Source organism: Folsomia candida, unplaced genomic scaffold, assembly GCF_002217175.1.
Source record: "Folsomia candida strain VU population unplaced genomic scaffold, ASM221717v1 Fcan01_Sc004, whole genome shotgun sequence".
Classification (NCBI taxonomy): domain Eukaryota; kingdom Metazoa; phylum Arthropoda; class Collembola; order Entomobryomorpha; family Isotomidae; genus Folsomia; species Folsomia candida.
Genome location: NW_019091196.1, coordinates 6,100,856 through 6,111,350, shown reverse-complemented (window position 1 = coordinate 6,111,350; position 10,495 = coordinate 6,100,856). Strand labels below are relative to the sequence as shown.

Below are 10,495 nucleotides of genomic sequence, written 5' to 3'. Positions count from 1 at the left end.
TAAAGTAGTAAAATAAAATATGTATTGATTTTTTCGAAATGTTGCAAAGATTACGAGGAAATAGATGATTCTGTAAATTTAAACTTACAGAGATCGATCAGAGATCATTTTTGTGTGTCTATGTGTAAGATTATTTACATAACTTGTACAATTTACTGGGTTACAAGTTTTAGCGTGAATTTGAGAATTATGTATTTTCTTCAACCAATACATTTGGAGTCTAATACTGACAAAATCTGTTAATTAATTATATTGAATTAATTTTAATTATTTCTGGGTTGGTGTCAAACCTAGACGGAATATGTATGCAAAATATTTTCATTCTTCTGGTGAGGGCAGATTTTCAATTTTTGCAAGTGCCAATTTGTCAAGAAATATTTTTTAACGAAACTTTTCGTTTTGTACGGATCTATTTTCATAAAGGGTAGAAAAGCATAGCATGCAATTTTAGAATTCAGGAATTTTACCAAAATAAGTGATTAAAATGTGCTTTAATTTTTTCCCACAACTATGGAGCCAAATGTAAAATTTGTGAAACTTTGAGTATAAAAAAATGAGATTAGATTCTTCGAATGACCGCTGGCGTACTAAAAAATGGTCATAAAAAAACTTACGAAAATCTTCACTTCACAAATTAAGCTACATATATATTTAACTATAAGGCATTTCACGTAGTACTTTGTAATTTTGCAAAATCCGTAAACTTTTACTCATATTTAGAATGAAAATTACATAGCTCCCAAATTTTTGTAAACTTGCTCAGATCAAGGGCATCTCTTTTATTTTATAGACGTCTGCTTAATTATTTTACAAAATTTACAGATTTTACAAAATTACCAACCCCTACGTGAATTGCCTCTATATACATACATTTCATAAATCAGGCAGCACGAGGACACAAATTTGTTCCGCTTATTTATAAACCAAATCCACATCTACGTGGTCAACTTAACGTTTTTGGGGTTTTCTGTCCATCACATAATAACATTTTACGACTTGTTTCACCCGAAATAAAACGGTCCTATGGTCACCAAATCCAATCCAGAGTCCACTCGCTTGACCATTCCCGTTGTTGAATTGGCCCAATAAATAATTCCTCTAAAAATCCCTTGCATTTTGTGTAAGCTTGGCTTTGTAAATTTAGTTGCCTGGCTGCCCTACTGACTGACTGACTGACAATCAAATCCAGTCACCATAACGTGAGGGATGGTCAACACTTTTGTTTGAAGGACACGTAAACACTTTTACAAGTTTACAGTTCCACTTTATTGGTCAAGTTCCGTTCAATAAGAGTAAATAAATGTAGCTACGTTTGAGTTTCAGTTTCTTGAAAACCTTGAAATGTGAAATCAAAAATAAAAGCGAAAACAAACATAAATAAAGAAGAAGAAAAAAGGGAAGTTCAAGGTTGATGAAAGTCGTAATTTTGTCCATTTTTACGCCATAATTTAATTTTAGAAGTACGCACAATCTTTTTAGTAATTAAGATTTGCTCTAAAGAAATGTTCAATTTCCGGTTTTGCATTATAAAAAAAATATTTTTGTAAAAACTCAGGACTCCTCAGTTCTAAATTTGTCTCAAAACCCGGTTTTGGATCTCAAATTGAATTTTTTATTATTGAGATAAGACTTAATTGTTCCAAAATATGTTTATTCCTAACTTCATATTTAATTCTAATTCTGTTTTAAATTTGAGCTTACTATTTTTTTAACGTTTGTCCAATTTGACGTCATAATTGAATTTAGTGTTTTATTAGTAACTTAAATTTCGCCGGAGATATTTGAATAAAAATGTATTATTCGACTCGTATACTTATTCAGGTTAAATTTACCATCTTTTTTGTAATTTTCCCAGAATTTGAAGAAGGTTAGTAATTTAATAAATTCATATATATAAATTTGAATTTTAAAAATTAACTCTCGCATATTAATTAGTGCGATGAAATTTTATAGACTTGGTTAAAAAATTGGTAATTTTCCATTGTTAATTTCTCGTATCATGTGCCCACCAAATGTTTGCATTGTTTGATCTTAAAAAATTGTTTACTATATGTGATTCTGCAAAAATAAAATTATCGGGATAAAATGTACCGAAAAATATACTTACAATTTTTTAAAATGTTCAGCATAAGGATAAAAAATCGTTTTCTAAAATTACAAAATGTTTCAAGCCCGTTAAAATTATGGAGGTTTATTTCTTATTTATCTCATTTATTTTCTCTAATAAAATAAATTTCAAAATAAATTTCAAATTCATGAAGCAATTTAAAGTAAAAATTTGTATTCTAAAAATTCATTTTTATCTACAGATATTTTTACTCATCGTACAATATTAGGTTTTACATACTTCTCTTCTTGATTGATAAGTTACAAATTATGGGAAAATGGCAAATTATTCTAAATAAAAATTTTTTCAAAAAAAGGCTGAAAATTGCGTTTGCAAAAATTGTAAGAACTCTGTCAATTTATCAGCTCGTCCTTAACAAATAAAAATCACATTCTGCAGGGTACAGTGTAGCTTCTAGGTCGCTTTGCATAAGAAATCTAAGGTTCGGTCAAAGGTCGTATTTATTTTCCCATTCTGCATATTCGTTGATCGTTGATTGTTCAAATTCAATACGGGTTCCGGGTAACGACGAACGAATCTGTGTATAAACCCTGCGTATAAAATTTTCCTTAGTACAAAGTGCGGCGACAAAGTCTACCAAGACATTTACGATTTCCTAAAAAAACATATTTACCAATCTCATCAAGCCCATAATAATCTCGTTTTTACCAAAATTACACAACATATTAAACCATTGAGGTTCTACAGTGACCGCGGAAGCTGTGGGGACATAGGGGGACATAAACATTATGGGAGGGAGGAGGGGTTTATACATATAACATGTGCAGATAATGGGGACTTCGAATAACCAGGAGGACATTGCCCCCCTGTCCCCACCAGCGCTTCCGCGGCCACTGTTGCTCCAGGCAGACAAAGACCCTCTGTCAGCATAATAAGCTGGCTAATTTGCATAAGAAGTTCATACGCTATGATTTTTACTCGTACACTCTTAATTTCTAGTACCAAAAAATACCCAAATTCGTAGAAATTGGTAAAAATTCTCGTCAAAAGCAATACCTATCATTTTTTCTATTTTATCCGAAAAGTTGTGAAGCCCAAACTATTTTTTTCAATCTGACAAACTTTAAAAAAAAGTATGATTCCGCTAAATAAAAATTATGGCGATAAAGTCTACCAAAAAAATTTACAATTTCGTAAAAATAAACACCAATCTCATAAAGGCCATGCTACAAAAATTTTTATCAAAATTACACAACATTTCAATTCAACCACTTTTGTCCCAGGCAGACCCTCTGTCTTTCATTTCATCAATTTTCTATCCATAATAAGCTGGTAAATTTGTACAAGAAATCGTCCATCCTTACAGTTTAAAGTAATAATTTGTCGTGTTTATTTTGCTCTTAGTTTCTCATACAATTACAAAAAATTATTCAAATTCATAAAAATTCCTATAAAAGTATCATATTTTTTTATTTTATTATTTTATTCGGATAAATTACTTTACGGAAAAGTCTCAACTCCCCACAACCAGGAACCTGGTAAATTATAAATTATATATATGTGATTCTGTTAAATACAAATTCTGGCGATAAAGTTCACCAAAAAATTCACAATTTTCAAAAAAACAATATATTTACCAATCTTATCAAGGCCATACCACAAAAAATCTCATCTTTACCAACAAATTACGCAACATTTCAATCCAACCACTTCTGTCCCTGGCAGACCCTCTGTCTCATTTCATCAGCTTTTCCTCCATGATAAGCTGGTAAATCTGCATAACAAATCCATGCTTCCGCCTTAAAGTCATAATTTCACGTATTTATTTCACTCTTAATTTCTCGATCCAAAAATAATTCAAATTCATAAAAATTCTGGTCAAAACATCATATTTTTAATATATTTAAAAAAATTTTATCGGATAAATTATTTATCTAAAAATCCACACTATTCCCGTTTGGAATCTAATAAATACAAATTACGTATATGTAATTCTGTAAAATACAAATTATGGCGACAAAGTCCACCAAACAAATTTACAATTTCCTAAAAAAACATCAAGGCCATCCCACAAAAATCTCATCTTTACCAAAAAAAATTACACAACCTAGTATCAATCCAACCACTGTCTTCTGTCCCTGGCAGACCCTCTGTCTCTCATTTCATCAACTTTTCCCCAACAAAAAGGCACCCTGCAGGGTCGGGTGGAGTACTTATTGTACCTTCATCCATCCCTACTCTACGGAAGATGGTATCCCACTGCCTCCCACACAAAAACAAAGTCAATCACTTCAAAATATCACCTCTTAAATAAAAGGAAAAGTTCATGAAATTCACTAATTTACTATGTACAAAATTGTGTAATAACACGTCTCATTTCCGATTCTTTTACACAAAATCCTCACCTCACGAGTCTACCACATTCATTCTTCGTCTACCTAATTGTTCCTGCAATTATGCAATCACAATTAAATCCATCCAACACATCACATCACTCAGGCTGAAAGTGTTCCCTGTTTAATTGAACAAAACGATTCAATTCTTCCCCTCCAAAAAAAAACAAAAAAATCGTCCCCATCTTACCCAACAATTTATACACAAAAATCCAACCCAATTGTCCATCTACACTTTATTTATCTCCACTTGAAATTGATTTCTCTGCGCAAATTTCCATTTCTAATTTGTATGAGAATGGGAACCCCCAAAAAGTCTGACGATTAATTGAAACGACGCAAAGATTTCTCTTGTTTTCAAATTCTATTCATTTTCTGTGTCACTAAAAATAAAATACAGTAAAATAAAGCCATTCTTTGCCCCCATTTCAACAACGCCTACACGTTTTTTCAGCTACACACACAATCCACCACCATCGACGACAAGATCTCGGTTTCCGTATTGCCGAGTTCACCCAAAAAAGTCACCAAATATTGAGCAATCATCGCTACACATATTTGCCATCTCCCAATGTCGCAATTTAAATTGGTGGGATTAATTACTAACGAAGAACAACCCCCGTTAATTTAACTGCGAAGAATAATGGGGTGGCGGTGGCCTATGCACTTGATTTGTGCATGTACTTGGATTGCAAATAAACAGGGGCGAGTATAAATACGGGATCGATTCTGTGTAAAAAATATCACTTTCATTCAGTCCTCATCCGTTCAACAGCTTTGCAAAAGAAAGAAAAAACAATGAACAAAACGGTAAGTTTTTTTGAAGGCATAAATCCGAAATTGGGAAAATTCAGTTTCAAAATCCTTCAAATTCAAATTTTGGAAATTTTCATACTTTAGATCCTCTCCATTTTCGTGGTGCTTGTCGCCATCGCGGTTGTCCATGCTGGCAACGAGGTGACCAAAACGGTCGAATTTACCCCACCGGCGAGCATCGTGGAGGGTTTGAAGCGTCTCAAGAGAGGGTAAATTAATTGATTAATTAATTAATTAATAATTAACTAATTAATGAAACTAATTAATTAACTAATTAATGCAGATATGGCGGAGGTGGTGGAGGTGGACACGGACACGGACCTGGTTCCGGGGGTGGTGCCGCTGGCCCCGTTTACATCGTAAGTTTCCTAAAAAAAATCATTTCCTAAATTTCCTAAAATTTCAGAAAATTTAAATTTTTTTATTCAAATTTCCAGTGTGGTTACATCGGTAGCAAGGAAGGCTATGGTGGAGGATATGGACGTTAAGTCTCCAAAATAGCAACCAATATTTTCGGTGACGACCAAAGAACTGTCAAAAATCGGACCTCCACAACATTAATCCTCATCATACCGACCTCAATCTCAATTGAAAAACAAAAACCTCAGTCATATTTTTGTCTCATAATTAATTTACGTGACAAAATTTAGTCATTTTATCCGTCACGATACATACAATTCGTTAAAACAAAAAACCAAAGCATTTGTTGAATAATTTTTATTGTAGGAAGAAAAAAATAAGGTTTAGAAATAATTGTTGAAATATTTCGATTAATGGATGAATAAAATTATGCAAATAATGAATTAAACTAATTTGACATGAGTTGTTATAATATTTACTAAAATGGCATCTAATAAAGCTTCTAAAATTACATTTTTGATATTTCTTTATAGAGACAAGTGCAATATGGCATATTATTTCGCACATTATTTTTTGCAAATTTTCTTTGCAAGCATATTTGAGACAAAAGTGTAAATAATTTAATTTACAAAATTTCAACAAACGATCAACAAACAAGTCGTGTTATAAATGTTATTGTTGCAAAAATTTGCAAAACATTCAACAAAAGCTTGCCAAAATTCAGAATGTTTTTCTCATTACCAAATTAAAGACAAAATGTACGGGATATTAATTCAAAATTTATCTTGGCAAATTACGAAAATTACGGGATGCATTTATTAATTGTTGCACTTTTATCAACAATAGCAAGAAATTTCTTTACAACATTTGGTAATAAAACCAATTTTCCATATTGTATTTTATTTTATTACCGCTAGTGAATCAATGCAAAGTAAATTTTTTCTAAATTCTGAGTCTCCTTCAACCCATTATTTTCAAATCACTAAAATGTATCAAGTCGCCAAAATTTATCCAATCAAAAGTTGAAACTGAGGAGATTTGTTATTTTAATTGGTACACTTTTGGCTTGAAATTCACGTAAGCTAACGTAATTTCTTGACAAGAAGTCCAATACTTAAACATTTAAAGTTTCGTATGCATATACATAATAAACTTGACCTTTCAATGCAACTTTATCTGCAAGTCATTTATATTAAACATTTTATTTAGAAATTATTAACTGACATATGGAAAGCGCGACTAATTAGACTAACAATGGAGGTCTGCCAGCGTATGATTTTGGTCAAATTAGTGTAAAACGAGAACAAATTTAATTACTATACAATTTGCAAATTGCAGAATATTTGCCAATGCGTAAATTTTTACAGAGATATTTGCATCGAAAGAGGAGGAAATGTCCTAAATTTTACCCTTTCCAAATTTACTATGCCTTTTCTCCTCTTTCGATGCAAATATCTCTGCCAAACCTGCGCATTGCCAAATAGCGTAATTTGCAAATTTCATACTGGTTCAATTTGTGACCGTCTTACACAAGTTGAGCGAGTCCGCCGTTATGGTTTGATGTCAGTTAAGAATTTCTAAATAAAGTGGTTAATATTAAAGTAGCTTGCAGATAAGATTATCCAGGATAAGTTAAAATTTCCACTAATGACTAATTGACTTTGTGATAGTTTTACACTAATTTGGTCAAAATCAGGGAGCATACGCTGACAGACCTTCATTGTACGAAAAAATGTTTTTTTTCAAAAATTTGATATAATTTTATATTTTATTATTTTTAACTCTGGGCATCATTAAAATTATTGCGATTCAATCTAAAAAAATCCATGGCCCTAAAAGTAACCAATATTTATGAAACAATGTGCAAAAAAATGAAAAAGTTGAATATTTCGAAATGACTTCAAGTTTTACTAAATTTTTGACTTCAGCTTTATTTGTTTCACGATTAATATTTTCATTAAAACATGACTTTTCTCTTTATTCATTAAAAAATAACTTAATGGGATCAAATTAATAGTCTGAATCGTAATTTGACCCGTCTTCTGCCGCAGCCATGTCCTGCTTTAGCTGCATAAATGCCCTGTAAAGCTCCTGCTTATCGACTCCCAGTGCATTGGTGAGGTCAGGGCTGCTTCGGTGGTAAGAACTTTCTCCGTGGTGGTAATCTGTTATATTCAGTTAAGAATTAAATATGTGAACTTTGCAAACTTTTAATTTTCGAAATTTATACAAATTCTGAAAATTGCTGATGTTGACATGACAGAAACCGTCCCCATTTTCGCACACATACATCGATTCAATCCATATCTAATAATTTTTACAGAGTTTACAAAACTTGACGTGAATAAGCAATCTTTACAAAAGTACATTAAGAACTAATCCCGTCTACAAAATACGGATCGATTACTCTTCACTAAGGCAATTCACGCAACTTGTAAAATCTGTAATTTTTTCTAAAATACTTATTACAAACTTTAACAAAATAAATAGACGCCCTTGATCTGAGCAAATTTACAAAAAATTGTAACCAATTTATCGTCAGAAATATTTGTAAAATTTTGTAAACATTTGCAAGTTTACAGAATTTAGAAATGTTGTCTCGCTGATTTTTTCCCCAAATATTACAAGATTATTTAATTCACCAAATTTAAAAAAAATCTCAACTTTTCAATTTTTCCCCTTATCACAATCCCTCCCCCCAAAATTACACACTTTTTCCTCCCAAATTCCACCACACCCACCTTGTTGATTCGTCGCACTAAATTTGCTCCCCCTCTCGTCATAGTATTCGCTATCATCCCCTCCTGCACCGATACTAGCTTCCAACCTTTGCATCTCTGCAAGGGCCAAAATTTCGTGCAAGCTCGAGTTTAAATCGTCCCCTGCAATCCCGAGCTGTCCTTGGACACCAGAAATGGCCACGTAAAACAGGGCAAACATTACGAATTTTAACGACATTTCAAAAAAAAATTAAAAATCAGTCGAATGCGGAAGCTGCAAAAAAACTAGCTAAAATCCCGTCTGGCTGAGGTAGGAAAGTGTGCAAGACAAAGAAGACGACACTCTTTTTATAGACTTTAAAACATCCTAGTTTACAGTCCAATTAGTCTGAAGAATGCGAAACTGAATGAATGTGAGTGTATGTGTGTGGTATCGGAAATGCATCCATTTTATCTAATTTAATTGTTAATTAATTGTTAAAGACGAGATTACGGAAAAGCCAGAGGTTTATGTATGCAATGAGGATGCAAATTTTTGGCGTTTGTTTAATTGGGCCAAAAACGTGTCTTGTTTAAGAAATCGAGTGATGAGATGGTGGGTTTTATAAGAGGAAATGTTTTTATAAATATGTAAGAGTACTGTAGGAGGATGTATACAAAGTTTTTGTAGAGTTTACAAGGCAGGTATGCATGTAAATGAAGATTTGTCAACATTGTATTTTTTAAGATGGTTTTAATATATGAATGAATATTACGATTTCACGCGAATATTTGTAATCCAGTAAACTGTCCAAAGTTTGAAAACTAGGAACTAAATAAATAAATAAACAGACGCCCTGAGTTTTTGTGCGGTTCGACGTATGAATTAATTATACTTCTTAATTTTTGTAAGCAATTAATTAAATTAACGAGGAAATGTTTTTCTAAATAAATATGTAAGAGTTTGAAGCTTTATGCAAAGTTTTTGTGCAGTTTACGAAGCAAGAGGTAAGCACAGATTTGTCAATATTGCATCTTTAAGGATACTTTTAGTATGAACGAATATTAAGACAGATAGATTTTACGTGGATATTTGTAATCCAGTAAATGTGAAAACTGCGACTAAATGAGTAGAGAGACCTTTTTTGTATGGTTCGATTTACATATGTATTTCTTACTTCGTAATTTGTGTAAGCAATTCATAATTAAAGAGGAAACGTTTTCCAAAATATGTAAGAGTTTGAGGATGTATGCAAAATTTTTGGGTAGGTTACCAAGTCAAAGGTGAATGCAGGTTTGTCAATATTGCATCTTTAATAAGAGTATTTTTAGTATGAATGAATATTAAGAAGATTGATTTTACATGGATATTTGTAATCCAGTAAATTTGAAACTGGGACCAAATAGCTAAACGGACGCTTTGGATTTTCTGTACGGTTCAATTTATGAATTTATTCCTTCGTAATTTTTCGTAAGCAATTCATTAAAAACGAAATGGTTTTCTAAATGTGTAAGAGGTTGAGGACGTATGCAAAGTTTTTGGATAGTTTACGAATTCATAGGTAAATATAGATTAGCCAATATTGAAGCTCTAAGAGTAATTTTAGTATGAATGATTATTAGGAAGATAGAATTCACGCGAGTATTTGAAATCCTGTAAACTGGGCAAGTTTGAAAACTGGGGACTAAATAAATTAACAGACGCCTACAATTTTTTGCAAGGTCGATTTATTTATTCCTTTTGTAAGCAATCCGTTAAATTGTAATTTGTAAAGCTTAAGTAATAAATATCGGAAATATTTATCTGTAATACCGGATTTTGACATGTTATCGTTTTAACAACAATAAAATATGAAAGGGGAATATGTAACTGATCATAATTTAATACTCTTCCCGACCAAAATAAATGTTTTTTTTACAGAAATTCTTTTACTCATAATAAAGTATTTCGTTGCCTATAAGGACTCGATTTTCTCAGAAATGAATAAACATTCAGATCACTTTAATTAAAATATGAAATTGTATTAATTTCTTGAAAGGGGATTTTTTTCTGGGTCCATGTAATTTTATTAGCATAAATTTTATCAGGCTGAAAGATTTGGTAATTGGTTGATGCCATTTGAGAATTTGACAAAAATATGCCATAACCGAGTAACTCG

At 31.8% G+C, this 10,495-nt stretch overlaps 2 protein-coding genes across 2 annotated transcripts; one reads left to right on the top strand and one right to left on the bottom strand.

The window, feature by feature from the left end:
• The first annotated feature begins 5,137 nt into the window (after positions 1-5,137).
• On the top strand, positions 5,138-6,043 carry LOC110849290 (glycine-rich protein 2). The gene is made up of 4 exons (XM_022096693.2): positions 5,138-5,271; positions 5,362-5,486; positions 5,561-5,636; positions 5,715-6,043. The coding sequence occupies exons 1-4, from the start codon at positions 5,260-5,262 to the stop codon at positions 5,763-5,765; spliced, it is 264 nt and encodes an 87-aa protein (XP_021952385.1). The 5' UTR covers positions 5,138-5,259; the 3' UTR covers positions 5,766-6,043.
• A 1,493-nt stretch (positions 6,044-7,536) lies between these two features.
• LOC110849281 lies at positions 7,537-8,691 on the bottom strand. Its single transcript, XM_022096681.2, has 2 exons — positions 8,379-8,691; positions 7,537-7,802 (listed from the first exon to the last, which is right to left on the bottom strand). The coding sequence occupies exons 1-2, from the start codon at positions 8,593-8,595 to the stop codon at positions 7,648-7,650; spliced, it is 372 nt and encodes a 123-aa protein (XP_021952373.1). The 5' UTR covers positions 8,596-8,691; the 3' UTR covers positions 7,537-7,647.
• Between the last annotated feature and the right edge of the window lie 1,804 nt (positions 8,692-10,495).

Excerpts from the sequence above, each read along its gene's own strand:
- LOC110849290 (XM_022096693.2), top strand. Across the intron at positions 5,487-5,560 it reads TTGAAGCGTCTCAAGAGAGG|ATATGGCGGAGGTGGTGGAG; the intron begins GTAAATTAATTG and ends TAATTAATGCAG. Across the intron at positions 5,637-5,714 it reads CCGCTGGCCCCGTTTACATC|TGTGGTTACATCGGTAGCAA; the intron begins GTAAGTTTCCTA and ends TCAAATTTCCAG.
- LOC110849281 (XM_022096681.2), bottom strand. The coding sequence starts at position 8,595 with ATGTCGTTAAAATTCGTAATGTTTGCCCTGTTTTACGTGGCCATTTCT. Across the intron at positions 7,803-8,378 it reads TAGTGCGACGAATCAACAAG|ATTACCACCACGGAGAAAGT; the intron begins GTGGGTGTGGTG and ends TGAATATAACAG.